The 22,073-nt window shown below is 49.5% G+C and overlaps 1 protein-coding gene across 9 annotated transcripts in view; it reads right to left on the bottom strand.

Annotated features, from left to right (window-relative positions):
- Positions 1–22,073, bottom strand: part of LOC145537845 (F-box-like/WD repeat-containing protein TBL1X) — a 247,994-nt gene that overhangs the window by 37,601 nt on the left and 188,320 nt on the right. For all 9 annotated transcript variants that reach the window (XM_081568790.1, XM_081568786.1, XM_081568793.1 and 6 more), the window contains one exon: positions 20,863–20,973. In XM_081568790.1, coding sequence (XP_081424916.1) covers positions 20,863–20,920 — 58 coding nt within the window. In that variant the 5' untranslated portion in view covers positions 20,921–20,973. The remainder of the gene's footprint in view (positions 1–20,862; positions 20,974–22,073) is intronic.

Below are 22,073 nucleotides of genomic sequence, written 5' to 3'. Positions count from 1 at the left end.
GTCTTAAAAAGAAAAAAAGCACTAATGAACTTATTTACAAAACAGAAACAGACACCTAGATTTAGAAAACAAACTTATGGTTACTAAAGGGGAAGGTAGGGAAGGGATAATTAGCAGTATGGGATTAACAGAGACACACCAGCATACACAGAACAGATAGCCAACAAGGACCTACTGTATACAGAGAACTATAGTCAATACCGTGCAATAACCTATAAAGTAACAGAAGTTTAAAAAGAATATAAATATATACATTTATGGGGCTTCCCTGGTGGCTCAGCTGGTAGAGAAGCTGCCTGCAATGCGGGAGACCTGGGTTCGATCCCTGGGTTGGGAAGATCCCCTGGAGAAGGGAAAAGTTACCTACTCCAGTATTCTGGCCTGGAGAATCCCACAGTCCATGGGGTGGAAAAGAGTTGGATACCGCTGAGCGACTTTCACTTTCACTTGCTAAACACCTAAAACTAACACATATTGTAGATCAACTATACTTCAATAAAAACAATACATTATAAAAAAAAAAAAAAAAGATCTTGAGGAGCAACGTTCTTCCCATTTGGGATGAAAGGTGCTAGTCTCCTGAGAGGAAAGCAGCGTGTGCATGAATGTGCCTCACCCACCAGGCAACCCAGATAGAGTAAAAACTAAGCACATGCTTTGCTTCCTGCTAAACCACTAGGTCATACCCCTTTCACAAACGGCTTCCCAAAGCATTCGAGCTGTGCAGTGAACCATCCTGCCCATTAATGTTGGCCTGATTCATCAGCAGAAGCTGCTAAAGAATCGCTCACTGGCCCTTGGAAACACTGCTTATTCAGCGGAGAAAGGCAGACACGTAACATTTGAGCAGCTGTGTGGCCGCTGGTGCACCTTCAGATGAGACAAAGGCACCTGGATTGGGAAGATCCCCTGGAGAAGGGAAAGGCTACCCACTCCAGTATTCTGGCCTGGAGAAGCCCGTGGACTGTACAGTCCAGGGGGTTGCAAAGAGTTGGACACGACTGAGTGTGCCCAACTCTTAACATTAAAGGCACTTGTTTGAAGCACTAAATGCCGAGTCTTTATTAAGGACTTCATAGACTCAATACTTGGAATACTGACAGCTATCCAAAGCCAGCGGGCACGATATGAAAACTGTCTAGACCAGGGATATGCAGCCCAGGGCCCCCACTGCCTGTGTTTAAAAATCAAGTTTTATTGGAGGAGTCATTGCCCATGAGTTGACATGCTATCTGTGGCTGCTTTCATACTGCAACGGCAGAGCTGAGTAGTCACAAGAGATACAGTATGGGCCGCAACTGAAAGTTCAAGTGTTCGTTGCTCAGTCGTGTCCGACTCTCTGCGACCCCGTGGACTGTAGCCCGCCAGGCTCCTCTGTCCACAAGGATTCTCCAGGCAAGAATCCTGGAGTGGGTTGCCCTTTCCTCCTCCAGATGGGCCACAAAGTCAAAAGTATTTAGGATATGCTCCTTTATAGGAAAAGTGCGCCAAGTTGACTATTGTGTGTATATTGTAGATACACACTTACGTGTGTCCATGTGTTCAGTGGCTCAGTTGTGTCCACCTCTCTGTGCCCCATGGACTGTAGCCTGCTAGGCTCCTCTGTCCGTGGGATTCTCCAGGCAGGAATACTGGAGTGGGTTGCCATTTCCTCCACCTGGGAAGCCCATATATACACATATTTATGAATATATATATGTACATGCATTTCCTGCGTTAAGAAGCTTGGCCATCTCTCACTATACCTTGCCAGGCTGCCTTTGCGAGAAGCATATATACCCCTTTCCCGCAGGACACCTCGGCTTAAGACTCTGCTCCTTGGTCCAGAACAGCAGTTCGTGGTTGTGAAGTGTGGGCACTTCTGTCGGCCAGAGGAAGACGTGGGCAACCCCTGGAAATACTTTGGCTTGTCACCAGAGGGTGTGTGGCTGTTCAGTCGCTAAGCCTGAACAACATTCCACACGTTTGCTACAGTTTATTTTTATTACGAAGGGGGCGATAGAGGATGAGGTGGCCGGATGGCATCACCGACTCAATGGACATGAGTCTGAGCAAACTCTGGGAGATGGTGAAGGACAGGCAAGCCTGGCGGGCTGCAGTCCACGGGGTCACAAAGAGTCGGACACGGCCGAGAGACTGAACAACGACAACTTTCTATTCACGGAGAGAACACGCTTTACCAGGGCCTGGGCCTGCCCTCATTGGCTTCCTTCTCCGACCAACAAACAGGTGGAATTAGGTGATTTGCAAGGTCACTTTCAATTCTAAAATTCTATACAGAGAAAGGAATGACCTCATCGTTCCAACTGAACCCGCGAGATTTTGATTTATGGAGGTGAGTGAGTGATGACAGGCAGAGATCAAGGCCAACGAGAGAAGAATCCACGACTTGCAGTTCCCGTGGGAAGGGGCCATGCCACGCTGCCGGGGCTACGAGAAACCTTATCGCATCGGGGACCAGGCCGCTGAGAAATAGACAGGAACTGAGACTATAGCTTTATGAAAACAATGGTGAGTGAGCAGCTCGGTGGGAACGTTGCCCACTGGACAGACGACAGAGTTAGAGTCTGCGTGCTTGGGAGGTCTGTAACATGATTTTCACGTGAGCCACCTCTGAGAGAGAGAGAGAGAGAGAGCCCACCAGCTCTGGCCATCAGTCCAACCCTACAATCCATGAACGCCAAGCAGCCACTGGTCGGCTCGCTCATCCATTCCAACTGGCTATGTGGGTGGAACACCAGTTCAAAAACCACTGCAGATGGTGACTGCAGCCAGGAAATGAGAAGACGCTTGCTACTTGCAAGAAAAGCCATGACAAACCTAGACAGCGTATGAAAAAGCAGAGACGCTACTTTGCCGACAAAGGTCCAAATAGTCGAAAGCGGCGGTTTTTCCAGTAGTTGTGTACGGATGTGAGAGCTGGACAATAAAAAAGGCTGAGCACCAAACAACTGATGCTTTGCAACTGTGGTGCTGGAGAAGATTCTTGAGAGTCCCTTGAACTGCAAGGAGATCCAACCAGTCCATCCTAAACGAGATCAGTCCTGAATGTTCATTGGAAGGACTGATGCTGAAGCTGAAGCTCCAATCCTCTGGCCACCTGATGCGAAGAGCCGACTCACTGGAAAACACCCTGATGCTGGGAGAGACTGAAGGTGGGAGGAGAAGGGGGTGACAGAGGATGAGAGGGTTGAATGGCCTCACCGACTCAACGGACATGAGTTTGAGCAAGCTTTGGGAGATGGTGATGGACAGGGAAGCCTGGCGTGCTACAGTCCATGGAATAGCAAAGAGTCGGACACGACTGAGAGACTGAAGGATGGCAAGTGACGATGGGATCATCTTTGGAAACAAAAGTGTGGCGTGCTAAGGTATACACAGTGCTTCCTTGTTTCTGGAACATCCCTGGACACAGAGCAGGCAGCCCTCCGTGTCCATTCTCCTGTGTCCGTTCTTCCTGGATTGTACAGTTTTCAGCCACAGAACTGCAGCCACCTGCAACACGGCCCGCCTTCCTCTCGGTGAGGGGGACCAGGTGATTCAGGTGTGGGGGTGCTGGGGAGAGGACAGATAACAAATAAAGATGGAGGAGAGGCTGAGGGCGGTGAAGGGGGTGCTGTTGTTTAGTCACTAAGCTGTGTCTGACTCTCTGTGACCCAATGGACTGTGACCTGCCAGGCTCCTCTGTCCATAGGATCTCCCAGACACGGATACTGGAGTGGGTTGCCATTTCTTTCTCCAGGGGATCTTCCCGACCCAGGGATCGAATCCAAGACTCCTACACTGGCAGGTGGATTCTTTACCACCGAGCCCACCAGGGAAGCCCAGTTAAGTGGCAGCTGGGTCCAATAAATCAAAGACAGGCACACATATACACACATAGAACCTGTGAACAGGCAAGGCGGGAGAATAAGATACCATCCCCTCATCTTTGGGGGCTAATTTACTATCAGTTCACTTCTTCTTTTTGGACATGATGGATTCATCTTGCCAGAGGATTACCTTTTCTGCCTGGGAAGCCACACAAAACTGTTAACCCCAGTTTCATTCATGGTCAAAAGCACAAACATTCACTGAAGAGTTGTCTTTGACTCTGCAGTCTGCAATCGCTGCACACGTACACGTCAACTTTACACTTCAATATCTGTATCTAAACCCCCACCCCCGGCAGCCCCGAGACCCAGCCCCCGCCTTCTGTCCTAATTCCGTCTACTATCTTGCTGGAGAAAAAACTTGAGCGCACGCAGGCTGCTCTCAGAGGTGCAGACCTATTCCTGCTGACCTGCCGTAACGTGGAATTTGGTGTAAAATGGAACTGCTTGGAAGGCGCCCAAAAGAAATAGCAGGAGGACCTCGTTAAAAATAGGGTCTCACTTCTAACATCTGGCCTGGACCCCAGGGGTGGCGGTTGAGTGCAGACCCGCCAAGACGTTTAATATTCCCCAAACCTGGGAGGGCTCCAGGAGGAGAAGGCATTAGTCAGGTTATAAACGCAGGGTGCTATTTCCTCCTGGGGCCAACAAACCGTGAGGGGAGGCAGCTCACCCACGAGGGGTGTCAGGGCGTGCTCCCCCAGACCCCAGCCCTGGCTTCCAGCCGCCACGCTGAGAAGCAAGGTTTGGAGCCTGCCCCTTTTGGACCCATCACCCACAACAGCTTTGAACCCTCATAAAGTTTGGACTCGCTATTTTGTTAATTGGGGAATTCAACCACGACCGCCAAAACGGAGATTTACGATGGATGACACCATTAAAAATTACAATTAAACACACACACACACACACAACTTAGGGGAAGGAGAAACAGAGAAAGCAGTTTGGAAGAGAGAGGGAACAGTCACATCACTAGATGCTTGATGCAACTGCTGTTCTTACCTGGGGGTAATTTCCTCCAGTCCCTCTTACCTCTGTAAATTGATTTTTTACACGTTAATTCTTGTGGACCTAGAATTTTACACCCCTGTTCTTTCTTACCTAACAACAGTATCAGCACTTCTTCCAGTGACTCATTAGTCTCGGCCACCATTCTGCCTGGGGCTTCCTTCCCTGGTGGCTGAGATGGTAAAAAGTCTGCCTCCAATGCAGGAGACGCAGGTTCGATCCCTGGGTCAGGAAGATCCCCTAGAGGTGGACACGGCAACCCTCTCCAGTAATCCTGCCTGGAGAATCCCATGGACAGAGGAAGCCCGGTGGGCTACAGTCCATGGGATCACAAAGAGTTAGTCGGACACGACTGAAGCAACTTAGTACGCACCCCATTCTGGGAGAGTCTCAGTTTTCACTGAGAGTCACTCCTGATGCGAACAGCCTTCAGGTTTAATTTTCAAAAACTAGCCCGCGGGCTTCCTGTCGGACACCCTGGCCATCACCTGCTGCCCGTGACCCAGCGTCCATGTACTTCCTTCCCCTCCCTCCCATCCCGTATCCTTTGTCCCTCTCGCCAAGATGCTTGTTCACCCCTAAACGGTGTAACCGGCTTTTGCACGGGGGCAGATATTTTAAAATCTAACAATTTTTTTTTTAATTGTGCATTATGCAAACACAATAGTAGATGTATTTGAAAATTCAGTGAAAAGTTCACTGCTTCCATTTAAGGGAAAACGTTAGCAAATATTAACAAAATACTTTGAGGTGTATGCAAACACGGCAAAATGATGTCTCTGGTACAAGGGAACTGAGGATGGGAAATACATGTATAGACAAGGGAGGGCTACAGACATGTTCAAAGGACAAGGAAATGATAAATACTCAGGATGCAAACACCAGGTCCAGGTTCCCTGGACAGGAAGAAACATACGTATTCCATTAGCAGTCTCAGACAAGAGTCTGCAAGCTGTATCCTCTGCGCCAAATCTGGTCCCTGGCTTGTTATTATAAATAAAGTTTTATTGAAACACAGCTACTCTCAATGGTCTTTGTACTTTTGATGGCTGCTTTTGGACTACAAAGACAGAAGTGACTGGTTGCGATAGAGACCAAAACAATCCCTTTTAAAGAAAGATTCTGCCAACTAATCCAGGGGAGAGACCTAAATTATGGGACAACAGGTCCTTAGGAGAGCAATTTTAGATCCCTCGGCGTGTTTGATGAGGCCAGTATAACCCTAAGATGCAAACCTGTTAAGAATATTGGAAAAGGACCATCACTGCCTAGTTTCCCTTGGTAAAACAAACATGAATATACCAGACAGCAAATTAACAAAGCTGAATTCAGCGACATATGAGAGGACAAAACGTCCAGGCCACGTGGGGTTTATTTCAGGAATGCAGACTTAATGCTGAAAAAGAAATCACCCATCCCACCACGTTAAGAGCGAAGAAAAATCATTTAAGTGGAAGATTCTGCAGCCAGAGGGTCTGTTCTGAATTCTAGCTCTATGACTTCCTGGCAGTGTGACCTGGGCAAGCCGCCATCTTCTCAACGCTCTGGGTCGCTCACCTGTCAACAATGGAGGCAGCTGTATCTACTTCTTGAAAAGAAAAATGAAAGCGTTAGTTGCTCAGTCGTGTCCAACTCTCTGCAACCCCATGGACTGTAGCCTGCCAGGCTCCTCTGTCCGTGAGATTCTCCAGGCAAGAATACTGGAGTGGGTTGCCATGCCCTCCTCCAGGGGACCTTCCTGACCCAGGGATCGAACCTCGGTCTCCTGCATTGCAGACAGACTCTTTCTAACATCTGAGCCACCTAGGAAGCCCCATCTTCATCTTAGGGGGAAACAGTTTGACTCATCAAGAATTGAGAATCATGCCTGGCACACAGCTCATGCTCAATAAATGGGAGGTACCGTCACTCAGGCAAAACAACGGAGCAGACGGAAACACCGACAAGATACAGGCAGTGCCTGGCTGACGGAGAGGCGAGGATGAGAGGACTGGGCGTGGAGGCAGCAGGAAAGATTCCATAAACGAGAAACGTATGACAGTGATTCTGACATTTTTCACGTGAAACCTGGATGAGGTTACGGGGTCAGAGGAAGTTCTTCTTTGCAGGGGAGGAACAGTGGTCAGGAAATGGCAATGCTCTCGGTGTGGGATAATGCTGAAGAATGCTTGGGAAATACACAACTAACCCAGCAGCAGGGAAGGCAACAGAGAGGCTGGAGGTGGACCCCCAGACTGGGGAATCCGAGGAGAGGCTGGTGAGAGACGCCCCCCAGACTGGGGGATGAGACACGAGTTCGGGACGGAAACCTAGACTTGCAGAAAGAGCAGCCCGCTGCCCGCAGACCTGGACACGGGACGGAAAGAAAAAGGATGTCACCTTGGCATTTTAAACGTGTACGGAGGAGACATCACCAGGGCTACAGACAGAAACCCAGGAGAAAAAGGACAGTGTTGTGTCTGACAGTCCAGATGACTGGCTCGCTGAGTCTGGACGGAAGAAAGGGAACTGTGATTGGCAGAATGAAGGAGATCAAAGCTGGACACTTTGAAGGTCACATTAGAATTTCAGAGCAGGCAGATCTTAAATGTGACGGTGTATGAACTTTGGAAACAGGCACCATGGTAAGCGTGGTAATTCATCTCAGCTAAAAAAGGAAAGGGGAACCATCTGAGGCTTTTTCACATCGTCCCCACCCTTTAAAGGATGAAGCAACGGCCTAAGAAGCCTTAAGGACTTCTTCAACAGCACCTAACCTTTCTCCGATGGTCATACCCATGGAAACTATTTGGCTATATTGAGCAAAACACACATTGAAACAAGTGTAACTTACATGCAGGCTTCCCAGGTGGCTCAGTGGTAAAGAATCCACCTGCCAAGGCAGGAGACCTGGGAGACGCAAGTTCAATCCCTGGGTCGGGAAGATCCCCTGCAGAAGGAATTGGCAACGTACTCCAGTATTCTCGCCTGAAAAATCGCATGGACAGAGGAGCCTGGGGGGGGCTACAGTCCACGGAGTCGCGAAAGAATCAGACGTGGCTGGGCAACTAAACAACTTACAAACACTCGGCCGATTTTCAAATGCTTTTCGAGCGAACTGCTTTCTCCCCATTCTCTGACAAGTAAACAACCACAGGAAAGGCAAACCTTGAATCTGAGCTTTTAATGCACAAACGACGGAGCGCAGCAAACTCAGAAAAGATGGCACAATCACAGCCACGCAGGAAACCGGGATGGCTGTGGACTCTGGGGACGCACCAAGAGCGACTGCTCCACGGTTTCGTTTTGCTACGCTTCATGGGTTACCGTCACACCCGAAGGGCAGTTTAGGAAAACGCTCTTTTTTCAATAAAGAGGAGCTCGTTGGCAACAGGCACCACTGGAAGAGGGTTTGTGATGAGATGACCCCCACAGTGCAGGCTCTTTCCAAAGCCCTAAGGGGCCCAAGAGGAGATCGGCTCCCTGCAGCCTGAGCTCTGTCCTGCAAAGGAAGCGTGGGCAAGCTTTGCTGCGGGAGGCGAGGCACGTGCAACCCTGCCCCCACAAAGCTCTCCTGGGGGATGCTTTACTCTCTTCTACCTGAGAGGCACTGGTATCACGTTCTCCAGCTACTTACCCACCCCTATATTCTTTCCAGTGAGCTTTCAAACGTGAGGTAAAAGACACAGGTGCACAGGTGACAGCTACACAACCACACCCTGCAGGTGTCCACCTGGAGGGGACCGGGGCTGGGTGGACAGCCTGGGTCTGCCCAGGTGATCCTGCGCCCTTGACAGGAGCGGCAGGTCCACAGAAAAGCCTGGATGCCAAAGCTCAGGTAGCCAGCAACTCAGCCCCTTTGCCATCAGACACGCTGCTGGGAGAACGAGGTGTCGTCATCACATCGCTCAGCCAGGAGGGGACGCCCGCAAGCCTGTGTCCGGTTCTCCTGGACTGGACCCCACGCACCTTGGCCCTTGGCTGACTGCAACTTGTCTCTTTTTTACTTGGGCGGGGGGGTGGTTTTCCCACGTGCTGCTAGGGGTAAAGAACCCTCCTGCCAATGCAGCGGACTTAAGAGATGCGGGTTTGACCCCTGGGTTGGGAAGATCCCCTGGAGGAGGGCAAGGCAGCCCACCCCCAGAGAATTCTTGCTGAATGCTGGTGAACTCCCCAGCCCATAGGGTTGCCAGAGTCGCCAAGGGTCACTTGAAGTGACCTGGCACGCACGTACCGATTACATTTTAATGGAGAAAAACTGAAGCAATTAATTCAAAACAAAGGGTTCTATTGGATACTGTGTAAACAAGACAGCTGAACAAACAAAATATACACCCGATTGTATATGGTTAAGAGGAATGTAACAAAAATGGAGACATAGCATAGACTTTGATTAACTTGTCGATCTTTTCGATTGACTCTTCTTGAGACATAAGTGACATGTAAGCAAGTGGAAGTTTGGGGTATAGGCTGTGATGATCTGATACGTGGATATACATTGCGGAAGGAATTACACAATAAGGTCAGCTCACATATGCAGCACCTCACATGATTCACCTTTATCTACTTCATTGAGAACATTTCCACGACCTTAGCAACCTTCACGTACCCAACATACCACTATGAAGTATAGTCGCCATGCAGTAGGTTATAATCCGTATCTTTTTGCTGTAATCCAGTGGGAGTATAACGGTTACTAAATTCTGTGAAAGTGAAAGTTGCTCAGTCGTATCCGACTCTTGGCGACCCCATGGACTATACCATGGAATTCTCTAGGCCAGAATACTGGAGTGGGTAGCCTTTCCCTTCTCCAGGGGAATCTTCCTGACCCAGGGATTGAACCCAGGTCTCCCGCATCGCAGGCGGATTCTTTGTTTATCAGCTGAGCCACAACGGAAGCCCAAGAATACTGGAGTGGGTAGCCTATCCCTTCTCCAATGGATCTTCCCGGCCCAGGAATCGAACCAGGGTCTCCTGCATCGCAGGCAGATTCTTTAGCAACTGAGCTACCTGTGAAGCCCAAATTCTGTGACTCCTTCTAGCAAATCATAGAGCCTAAGGGTCGTCTAGGGGACAGGGACACATCACCAAAGAACTGGAAACAAAGAAATGAGACATTTCGATTTCACCTGACTTAATTCCTTGCTCCCTCCCTACCTTTTCTTCCTCGCAGCTTGCAGGATTGTAGATTCCCAACTGGGGCTCGAACCCGGGTCCCAGCAGTGAAAGCGCCAAGTCCTAGCCACTGGACTACCAGGGATTTCCCTCACCTACTTTTAAATTACTTTTATTCCGTGCTCATGTGGACAAACCATTCAGGCATTCCTCACTTATTATCTGATGAAACGAATGTTTTCCTGTATGCTTTCTAAAGCAAAGGCTACCACTGCATCAGAGAAGTGCCTTGCCTTTACCGTCTCATAAAGATTCTCTTTGTAAACGGGGACAACATTAGCAATGTAAAAATGCCACCACAGTCAGAAATATTTTTAGCGACTCAGCTGAACAATGAGGCCTGAACCTGGGTTTAAATTAAGACAGCTGAACCATTAAAATGACTTCCCGAATCCAGGGAAAACGTGTCTAGCATAAGAAGGCAATCCAAGCTCCCAGGAAACACAGGGGAGCCTACAGGGTGATCTGTCAGCTGCTGGAATTACAGGGCAATGCTGCTGAATCATTTCTGGAGACGAAATTATTCACAAACGTTAAGTGTAACATCCTTTACCTGGTTATCTAATCTCCTCACCGGGAGTCCAAAAGAAAAAAAAAAAACCCAAAGAAAAACAAAACAGATTAAAGACAGCTACTCCCAATTATTTTATCATCTGCTACAGAACAGTACTGGCAGAAGTCTCTCCTTCCTCGAGGGGAAAAATACTCTGGAAAAATTTAATAAAAACAGGGACAGCTAGGACCACTATTAGAGTTCACTTGTGTCCTGCAGAAAGAATCAAAATGCAGCCCAAAAAGATGAAAAAGAAGGAAGAAATGAGCATCTCATGACAACTCCACTTTGCAATAAAAACTAATTGAAGAAACGTATTCCACAACAGAAGGATGTGTTATCAGGGGTTCTCATGAGGCAAAGGTCAGAGACGTCTTTGGTTGTCACCACAGAGGGCGAGGGGGAGAGGGCGTTCCTGTCATGCAGTGGGTGGAGGCCAGGGATGAGGTTTTAAGAACCTGCAATACAGCATAGCCGCCCAGCCTGTAGGTGAACAGTGCTGAGGTTCAGGAAGCCTGGCTTCTAGGAAAGGTTGAGCATGTTTAGATAATGCATACTGTTCTGACCATTCAGAGTCTCTCCAAGAGACGCAGTTCGGTTCGGTTCAGTTGCTCAGTCGTGTTCGACTCTTTGCGACCCCGTGGACTGCAGCACCCCAGGCCTCCCTGTCCGTCACCAACTCCCGGAGCTTACTCAAACTCATGTCCATCGAGTCAGTGATGCCATCCAACCATCTCATCCTCTGTCGTCCCCTTCTCCTCCCGCCTTTAGTCTTTCCCGGCATCAAGGTCTTTTCTAATGAGTCAGTTCTTCGCGTCAGGTGGCCAAAGCATTGGAGTTTCAGCTTCAGCATCAAGTCCTTTCAATGACCATTCAGGACTGATTTCCTTTAGGATGGACTGGTTGGACCTCCTTGCAGTCCAAGGGCCTCTCAAGAGTCTTCATGAACACCACAGCTCAAAACCATCAATCCCAGAGATTAAGACCCTCAAATCTGCCCACCTAGGAAAAAATCTGCAAGGTAAAGCCCACGAAGGGGATATTTAAAACCTGGCAAGACACGGGACAAGGAGTGCAGAAGAACACCGAAGAACACTACTTAAACATTCATTGATTTTCGGCTGTGATGGATCTTTGGTGCTGTGGGCGGGCTTTTCTCCAGTTGTGGCCAGCAATGGCTACTCTCGAGTTGCAGTGCCCGGCTTCGCGTGGCAGTGGCCTCTTTTGTTGCAAGAGCATGGGTTCTAGGGGCACGTGGGTTTCAGGAGTTGCAGCACGTGGGCCCAGTCATTTCGGCTCACGGACGTAGTGGCTCCCCAGCATGTGGAATCTTTCCGGACCAGGGATCGAACCCGGGTCCCCTGCACCGGTGGGCGGATTCCTAAACACTAAGCCTCCAGGGCAAGTCCCTGAATAGTCCTTTTATCCTTCTGCTAACGATATGGCCTGTTCAGCGCCAATGATGCCAACAAAATGCAGAACGGCTTTTCACGACAATGTCCCAGGAGGAGCCGGCCAGGTGAGCCTGGCCTGGGACGCACACCTGAGTCTGCTGAATTACCACGGAAGCAAAAACCTGGCTCTGGATACATGACAACCGCTGCTCACCTGCAGATGACTCTACTATTTCTGTTTCCAAAAGCCCCAGAATGGTTGTGTGGCTATCCGCTTCTAAGCTAACACGGTAACACTCGAACCGATTATACAGAAGACGCTCCATCAGAACCGAGGCCTGCGCCATGGCTAACGACCTGAAAAATCTAATTAAAATGTGTCAGCTGCATTTGTATTACTGACCACCTTCTCTATCCCAATCATACGCAAAGCTCTGCAGACCGTGGAATCGCAAAGTCATGACTTCTGGTCTTTTTTTTTATTTTAGTAATTTCAAGATTATCATGAACTCAAAGGAAGCGGCAAAAACAGTGGAGTCATTTCACCCAGCCACCTTCAACGGTGACAGCTTCTCTCGCTGTAGGACAGTATCAAAACCAGGGAGTGACATTCAGCTGACTGGTCACGTGACCGCAAACCTTCAGCTCTCGTCATTTCTGATTGGTGTGTGAGCATCACCTAGATACACAGCGTCTATGTGAAAGCCACTCAGTCGTGTCTGACTCTTTGTGACCCTGTGGACTGTAGCCCACCAGCCTCCTCTGTCCATGGGATTCTCCAGGCAAGAATACTGGAGTGGGTTGCCTTTTCTTCTCCAGGGGATCTTCACCATCCAGGGATCAAACCTGTGTCACCTGCATTGGCAGGTGGATATTTAATACCTGGACCACCAATATGCATGACTTCTATACTGCCCAGGAATATTTCTGCAGACTCATACCTCTGTGTGTTCAGAACAGAACCATCCTTCGGCTCTGTGCTTGGACTTGGCTGTAGAGTGAAAATGCCACCTAAATCTTACTCTAATTCTGATGTCAGTAGTGGGGGCAAGACAGGGCATATGCATGTGCTACGTGGTCAGGAAATCTGTTACCATTCTCCCAACAGATGCTCCACGAAATGAATGAAAAATGCCATCTACCTTCCATTTAAAACCTCAAGAGTATGGTTATGTAACATTTATTCACGAGGATAATATATAACACAGACCCATGTGCGTATTATGTAAACCAAAGGAAACATGCCTGATTCTACCTGGCCAGTCACGTGAGTGCAGATATGGGCTCGAAACCCGTCAATCCTACAGGAAATCAACCCTGAATGCTCACTGGAAGGACTGATACTCAAGCTGAAGCGCCAATACTTTGATCACTTGATGCAAAGAACAAATTCATTGGAAAAGACGCTGATGCTGTGAAAGATTGAAGGCAGGAGGAAAAGGGGACGACAGAGGATGAGATGGTTGGATGGCATCACCGACTCAACGGCCATGAGTTTGAGCAAGCTCTGGGAGATGGTGAAGGACAGGGAAGCCGGCGTGCTGCAGTCCATGGGGTCGCAAAGAGTCAGACATGACTGAGCGACCGAACAACAACAGAAAATGGTACCTGCCCAGTGTGTGGACTCTTACGTTTGAAAACCCCTGGCGCTCCTCTCGGATGAGGACAGGGATGGCTGTGCTAATGTAGGCAACAGATATGCGTAACAGATTAGCCTCTTGCCCATGAATCATGACAATGCAGGAAGTATCTTTCACTGTATAAGGAGTTTTCAATCTTATTCAAAGGTGTTTATTTAATTTTTGAGTCTTTATTCAATTTGTTACCATGTTGCTTCTGGTCTATGTTCTGGTTTTTTGGCCTCGAGGCACACGGCATCTTAGTTCCCCAACCAGGGATCGAACCCAGAACCCCTGCATTGGGAGGTGAAGTCTTAGCCACTGGACCACCAGGGAAGTCCCTCAAAGGTCTTTTTGTTGTCGTTGTTCAGTCGCTAAGTCGTACCCGACTCCTTGAGACCCCCATGGACTGCAGCACGCCAGGCTCGAATGTTTTAAAGTCCCCACGATAAGTGGAGAAATTCACCATCGTGTTGATTTCTGATATATGCAAAATGAATTTCTGCCATCTGCCACAACGAAAGGCTGCTTTTTATTGTCTGAAACGTTCCAAATGACAGCCACTGGGGACACGTAGCCGGGTAACACCCGACAAAACATTAGGGAAACTCAATTTCTCACTTTCGTTTCTTGTTCGTTGTCAAAGCTACCACCACAATCGTCGAGAGGGTTTGATTTAGGGCTCTGTCTGTTTTTCACGGTGTGCAGATGTTGGTCACAATGCTAGAGGTAGGGGAAAACTTCCCCCAAGCCATGAATATCTTGAGTGAATTTGCATGAATACCCATGCAAATCAATGCACGTGGAGTTTTAGCTTCTGCCTTCCCAGGTAGCGCAATGGTAAAGAACCTGACTGCCAATGCAGGAGTGAGAGGACGCGGCTTCCATCCCTGGGTGGGGAAGATCCCCTGGAGAAGGGCATGGCAATGCACTCCAGTATTCTTGCCTGGGAAGTCCCATGGGCAGAGGCTGGTGGGCTACACGCCATGGGGTCACAGAGAGTTGGACATGACTTAGGGACTAACCACATCGGTTCAGTTCAGTCACTCAGTCGTGTCTGACTCTGCGACCCCCTGGACTGCAGCACGCCAGGCTTCCCTGTTCATCAGCACCTCCCGGAGTTTACCCAAACTCATGTCCATCGAGTCGGTGATGCCCTCCAGCCATCTCATCCTCTGTCGTCCCCTTCTCCTCCTGCCTTCAATCTTTCCCAGCATCAGGGTCTTTCCCAACGAGTCAGTTCTTTCCATCAGGCGGCCAAAGGATTGGAATTTCAGCTTCAACATCAGTCCTTCCAATGAACACCCAGGACTGATCTCCTTTAGGATGGACTGGATGGATCTCCTTTCAGTCCAAGGGACTCTCAAGAGTCTTCTCCAACACCACAGTTCAAAACCATCAATTCTTCGGCACTCAGCTTTCTTTATAGTCCAGCTCTCACATCCCTACATGACCACTGGAAAAACCAAGGCCTTAACTAGACGGACCTTTGTTGGCAAAGTAATGTCCAACTCTTTGCGACCCCATGGACCGTAGCCCGCCAGGCTCCTCTGGCCACAGCATGCTCCAGGCAAGAGTACTGGAGTGGGTTGCCATGCCCTCCTGCAGGGGATCTTTCCGACTCAGGGATCGAACCCGAGTCTCCTGCACTGGTAGGCGGGTTCTTTACCACTGCGGAAGCCCATAGAAAATGGAATATGAAGCAGCATATAAAGGAAGTACTACTGATGTATGCACCAGCGTTACCCAATCTCAGATGCATTCAGTCACAAAAGCCAGACTCTCAAGGGTACACGCTGCAGAGATTCACTTCTCAGTCATTCTTGCAGAGGCAAGACTCTAGTGGTAGGAAGCGGACCGGAGGTCACCAGCAGCTGCAGTGCGGTGAGGGGTGGACTACAAAGGGTCAAGGGGGACTTTTTGGGGGTGGCGGAACCATTCCATATCTTGTCTATGCAGGTGTTTGAATCACTCTGAACATCTGGCAGATGCTGCACATCTATACTCTAAAAAAAGGGTAAATTTTATGGTGTGAAAATCATACTCTATGTAAAAAAAAAAGAAAAGATGGTAGAGATGAAGGTGCGGAGGGACGGAGAAGCTGGACACTGATCGTGAAGCCAACTTACGGGCTGGGTGGCAGAGACGTTCTGCCACAATCTGCTTCTGAAAAATCACCCGGATGACAAAAGTGACCACATGGTTAACACCCAGAAGGCAAAGGCCGATGGACTCTTAGCCCTCAAAAGCGGACGGCCGCAACTCATGCAAAAAAAAAAAAAAAAAAGGCTGCTCACCAACCAATCTCCTTTATCTGGCTGCCAGGAGGAGCCACCACAAACACTAGCATCCAGACAGCGCCTTCCACGGGCACAGCCCTTGCTTTAGACAACAGTGACACCATGAAATGGCATCTGCCTTAGAGGCTGTGGAATCCACGGCAGTGGGGAGGCCAGAGCAGAATCCTGGATGATGCGAATTCTGCCTCTTAAGAGCAGAAAAGAAAGCCCCTTTTCAAGATAGTTTTTCCTGAGTTTGCGGAGATGTGATGTGCATTTTGTCCTAACACTTTCAGGAAAGTGTTGCTTCCACACCCAGCCTCCCAGCTATCTGGTGGGGTGGGGTGGGTGAGGAAACAATGTTCTGATGGGGACTGTCTTACTTGCAGCCCCGAACATCCTCACTAGTTCTGGTGCGCAACTCTGCATCAGCCCAGCCCCTGCGGTGGCAGAGAACTTGTGCCTCGAGGCTGGGTGGAACATTTTGGGTCTACCCCCTGCCTGGTTGTTAAGCCAACAGCAGACCACCCCCCCCAGAGATCCAGAGGTCTGCCTCCCTGCAGGGTCCTCCCCACCCACCGTCTGCCTCTCTCCTGCACACCCACCTTCTACACACACAGCCTGCGGGGGGTGACAACGACTGAAGACTTGGCAGTGGGACTTTCAACCCCCTAGTGGAGAAGCCACGCTGGGAGGAGTTGAGTGAGTCGCCTATCGTGGTAGAATTTATGGATAATGGGTTTGATGCTGCGAAAGGAGAGAGAGTACCGATACTTGATCAGGAGAGTCCTTTCTTCTCCTTCCTGCCCTCTTTTCCTTCCCCTTCCTCCCCCTTCCTTTTCTTCAGCCAGAAAGGAGACATTATGAGGCCAAGAACTACTCTTTGCACTTCATGGCTGCTTAGTAAATACTCTGGTGGCTCAGTCAGTAAAGAATTTGCCTGCAATGCAGGAGGCCTGGGTTCGATCCCTGGGTTGGGAAGATTCCCCCGGAGAAGGGACTGTCTCCCCACTCCAGTATTCTTGCCCAGAAAATCTGATGGACAGAGGAGCCTGGTGGGCTACAGCCCATGGGGTTGCAAAAAGTCGGACACGACTGAGCAACTAAACCACCACCTAACCAAAAGCGTGAGGATTTGAGATAAACGTTAAACAATCCCACAACGAACGCTTACAACATTAGGCGTTTCTTCTTTGGAGTATGTCCTCGTGGGGGTACCAGAGGCAGTTCCCGGACGCACACAGTCGTCAGAGGAACACACAGTAATCTCGTAACTCCTCACTTGATCTATGGGATTCTACTCGAGGGCCTGACAAATTACGAGAGCAGCTCAGCAGATGTCACACACAATCGGCATTGATGGAATTCTACACATTGCGTCTCCCAAGGCTCCTTTCTCAGTCGCCTGGTTACAGAAAGTTTCTCAACAAATGTTGAGACAAATGTAAACAAATCCTAAAAAAGGAAGTCTCACTTTTCTAGGGGGAGGGATAGACATTTCTGCGTTTATTCAAAGAGGCCAGCAACGCTCTTGCCCCGGGAGGCCCTAGGGACCAGCCACTGGGAGAAACCTTTCTCTGGGTTACACAAAAGTTTTCTTTCACAAGTCTCTATTTACCCTCACGTTCACGAACAGAGGGATGGCAATTTCACCTTCAGATTGTTTACACATTTGGACCGCACTTTTCCAGCCTATTTTTGTGCAGGTGTTTCTAAAGAGAAAGAATTCTGAATTCAATGGTGGAAGTCTTCAGGGAGGCCGGGTTTGGTACATGGAACGTTCATCTGCAGACATCTCTGGGAATCTAGGAGATCGGTGCTGGGAGGACATTTGGACACCAGGTGAGAGATTTCCTGGTTAATTTCCAAGCTTAAGGTATCAGAGCCGTGGGCGTGACCTCCCTGATTGACGGGGGATGAGGCGGTACATGTTTTGTTCTGCTCATCATTTTTTGTAATACAATGTTCTGGCAAGAGCTAATCCAAATGGTCAAATGTATATGCAGAAAGAAGGTGTACTTTTCATGAATAATGCTAGCTGGGGTTGACCGCACAAACAGAGACCTCAGGCTTGTTGTGGGGAGAGGTTGATTTATAATGTGTGGCAGGCCCCACGTATTTCATCTTTTTTGTTCGAGAATGAGAATCGAGCCATTTGGGTTGCCTGCAAGACTGGCCCATCTCACCCTTCGGGGCTGATTCTGAAAGGGTCTGGACCCAAGGACTCACACTTGGGTCACCCTCAATGATAGCACGTGTCTCTGGGGAAGTGGGATGTGAGAACTGGCTTCTTTCTTGAATATTCAATTTGTAGACTGTATAAAACGTGACACAAAGGGAATAAAGCTTCAATATGCGCAGAACTGACTGCTATAGCTCGAACTGTGTCCCCTGCAAGCGCAGAGGTTGGTAGTCCTACCCCAAAATGTGAGTCCCACCCGGCTCAGAATGTGATGGCGTTTGGAAGAGGGTCCCGGCAGATGTCACTCGTTAAAGACGAGGTTGTGCTGGAACACCGTGAGCCTCCTAATCCAACGTGACCGCGTCTTTACGAAAAGGAGAAATCTGACAAACGCGGACAGAGAGGTACATGCCCACAGGGAGAACGCCTCGTGAAGGTGAAGGCAGGTCTCGGGGACAAAGCGCCTACGAAGCGAGGAGCGACAAAGACGGTCCAGCCGAAGCTGGCAGACGGGCTGGAGCAGACCCCCCGGAGGCAGACAAGTCGCGGGAAGAAAGCAAGCCAGCTGGCACCCTGCTTCCGACGGCTGTCCTCCACGGCGCTGGGGCGGTGCATTTCTGTTCAAGCCACCCCACCAAGTTACCCCACACCAGTTCTGTACACTGATCTGTAACCAGCCTACAAATGCTCTCTCTGTGGTCGGGACCAAGAACACCAAACACCCTACCCCCATATATGTATATATATATATACCCACACTGCATTTATACACCAGCCCACAAATGCCCTCCCTGTGGTGCAGACTGAGAACACCCAATCACCCTACTCCCCATGGATACACACCATGTGTATACACCAGCCTACAAATGCCCTCCCGACGGTGCGGACTGAGAACACCCAATCACCCTTCTCCCCATGTATATACACCATATGTATACACCAGCCTACAAATGCCCTCCCTATGGTGGGGACTGAGAACACCCAATCACCCTACTCCCCATGGATATACACCATGTGTATACACCAGCCTACAAATGCCCTCCCGACGGTGCGGACTGAGAACACCCAATCACCCTTCTCCCCATGTATATACACCATATGTATACACCAGCCTACAAATGCCCTCCCTATGGTGGGGGCTGAGAACATCCAATCACCCCACTCCCATATGTATACACCAGCCTACAAATGCCCTCCCTATGGTGGGGGCTGAGAACACTCAAATCACCCCACCCCCCATGTATATACACCACATGTATACACCAGTCCATAAATATCCTCCCTATGGTGGGGGCTGGGAACACCCTATCACCCCACCCTATAATACATATACCATACATATACACCAGCCCACAAATGCCTACCCTATGGTGGAGGCCTAGAACATGAAATCACCCCACCTCCAAATATATACACCATATGTATGTGAAGTGAAATTTGCTCAGTTGTGCCCAACTCTTTGCGACCCCATGGACTATACAGTCCATGGAATTCTCCAGGCCAGAATACTAGAGTGGGTTGCCATGCCCTCCTCCAGGGGATCGTCCCAACCCAGGGATAGAACCCAGGTCTCCCGCATTGCAGGCAGATTCTTTACCATCTGAGCCACCAGGAAAGCCCATATGCATGCATCAGTCCATAAATACTGTCCCTATGGTGGGTGCCAAGAACACCAATCACCCAACTCCCATACACACACACACACACCCCACATTTATATACCAGCCCACAAATGCCTTCCCTATGGTGGGGGCTGAGAACACCTAATCACTCCACCTCCCCATGTATATATACCATATGTATACGCCAGCCCATAAGTACTCTCCCCTATGGTTGGGGCCAAGAACAGCAACCCACCCACCCCCATATAGATGCACCATATGTATATACCAGACCACAAATGCCCTCTCAAGGGTGCGGACCCAGAACACCAAATCCTCCCCACCCCTCCTCACATCTATCACAACTGCTCTTGATCTTAATGGGCTTCCCCTGCGGCTCAGCTGGTAAAGAATCCGCCCGCAGTGTGGGAGACCTGGGTTCAATCCCTGTGTTGGGAAGATCCCCCTGGAGAAGGCAAAGGCCACCCACTCCAGTATTCTGGCCAGGAAAATCCCATGGACAGAGGAGTCTGGTCGGCTATAGGTCTTTGGGTTAGAAAGACTCAGACAGGACTGAGTGACTAACACTTGACTTTATTAGAGGTACTTCCTTGGTGGCTTAACACGGTGAAGAATCTGCCTGCAATTTAAGAGACCTGGGTTCGATCCCTGTTCACTTTTCACTTTCATGCACTGGAGAGGGAAATGGCAACCCACTCCAGTGTTCTTGCCTGGAGAATCCCAGGGACGGCGGAGCCTGGTGGGCTGCCGTCTGTGGGGTCGCACACGACTGAAGCGACTTAGCAGCAGCAGCAGCAGCAGCAGCTGCCTGGAGAAGGGAAAGGCCACCCACTCCAGCATTCTGGCCTGGAGAATCCCACAGACTGGACAGTCCACAGGGTCGCAAAGAGTCACACACGACTGAGCGACTTGCACTTTCCCTTCACTTGATCTTCACTCCAGGCTGCTTTCAGGTTAACAGAAATGTCGGCAGAAATAAGAACACGTTCCCTCACCCCATCCCAGGAGCAGGACGACCCCAGCCCCTTCTCCGCCTCCCTACAGTCCTCTGAATAAGAGCGTCCCCAGCTCTCTCTTTTCTACAGCCCGGGTTTTCCATCCGTGGTCGCTGGCCCTGCAGGTGGTGCGCTGGAAGAAGACTTTTTTTTTCCTCCTCCAGGCAGGAAGCCAGCTTCTTACCTGACTCCTGGAGATATCGGTACACCAGGAAGTTCACCTCGTCACTGGTGATGCTCATCTTAGCCTCACCTCGCGGCGATGAGGTCTTGACGAAGCAGCGGCCACCACCCTCTGTCGGAAAAGGCGAGAGGAGAAAGCGAAGAGACGTTTCAGACACTGCCTGCGTGTTCCTCCTCGACCGTGTTTCTTTCGGAGAACAACTGACACATGTAATACTCAGGAGGTAACTAATGCCCGCTTTGTGCCATGTGTTCTGGTTACATAAAGCTTTTATAATTATCTAAACATATACATAGATAGGTGAAAAATTTCCCCTGTATTTCCTGGTGACATAAAGTTTTTATAATTATCTAAACATATACACATATAGGTGAAAAATTTCCCCTGTATTTTCTGTTGATATAAAGCTTTTTATAATTATCTAAACATATACACATACACGTGAAAATTTTCCCCTGTATTTCCTGGTGACATAAAGCTTTTATAATCATCTAAACATATAAACATACAGGTGAAAAGTTTCCCCCAAAATATGAGTTGATGCATTTTATAATGCTGGCATGGACTCATCTATAAACCACATTAACGGAGACAAAATCAGGGGCACCAGAAAATGAAAACAAACGCTGCAACTTGATTCACTGAAGATCCCGTGTGCAATAGCATCACACAGCGGTTGGTACCGAGCTTCAACGGAACCCCAGGACAGACGGTGGCTGGTTGCACTGGCCGGCCCTTCCCTGGACAGATGAGGAAGATTACCGGGGGTACCCCAGCAGTCCTGTTGACACCCCCAGGTGGCGGGACCACGTGGGCCCGGTCACACCTGTGGGTCTGCAGCAGAGATGACTCATAGCAACCCTCCACTTGTCGAAGTTCCGTGCTGAACCTGAAGATCATGGAACCAACAGGGTGCACGTAGCCCCAAGACACACATCAACAAGGAGCTGAGTCATTGACATGGTGACGTGAATTCTATTAAGAGGTGGGGAGTCAGCAAGCCACACTACGGACACAGAGTGAACCCACAGCGTTCGATTTGCGGCGGACTGGCCGAGACCATGGCATCTTCAAGGATGGACCAAACGCTCCCCGAGACCCAGGGGCAGGAAGACCACCCCGTGCGCCCGGACCGGAGACTCTGGGACAGCAAGAGCTGGCCTGTTTTGTCAGCCAAGCAGGATTCTTACGGAGCTCAGAACGCTTGTGCG

The sequence above is a fragment of the Giraffa tippelskirchi genome, chromosome Y (genome assembly GCF_054371585.1).
Source record: "Giraffa tippelskirchi isolate mGirTip1 chromosome Y, T2T-mGirTip1v1.2.pri, whole genome shotgun sequence".
In the NCBI taxonomy this organism is placed as follows: Eukaryota; Metazoa; Chordata; class Mammalia; order Artiodactyla; family Giraffidae; genus Giraffa; species Giraffa tippelskirchi.
The sequence above is the reverse complement of the archived record's forward strand: the minus strand, read 5'-3'. Positions and strand labels throughout refer to the sequence as shown.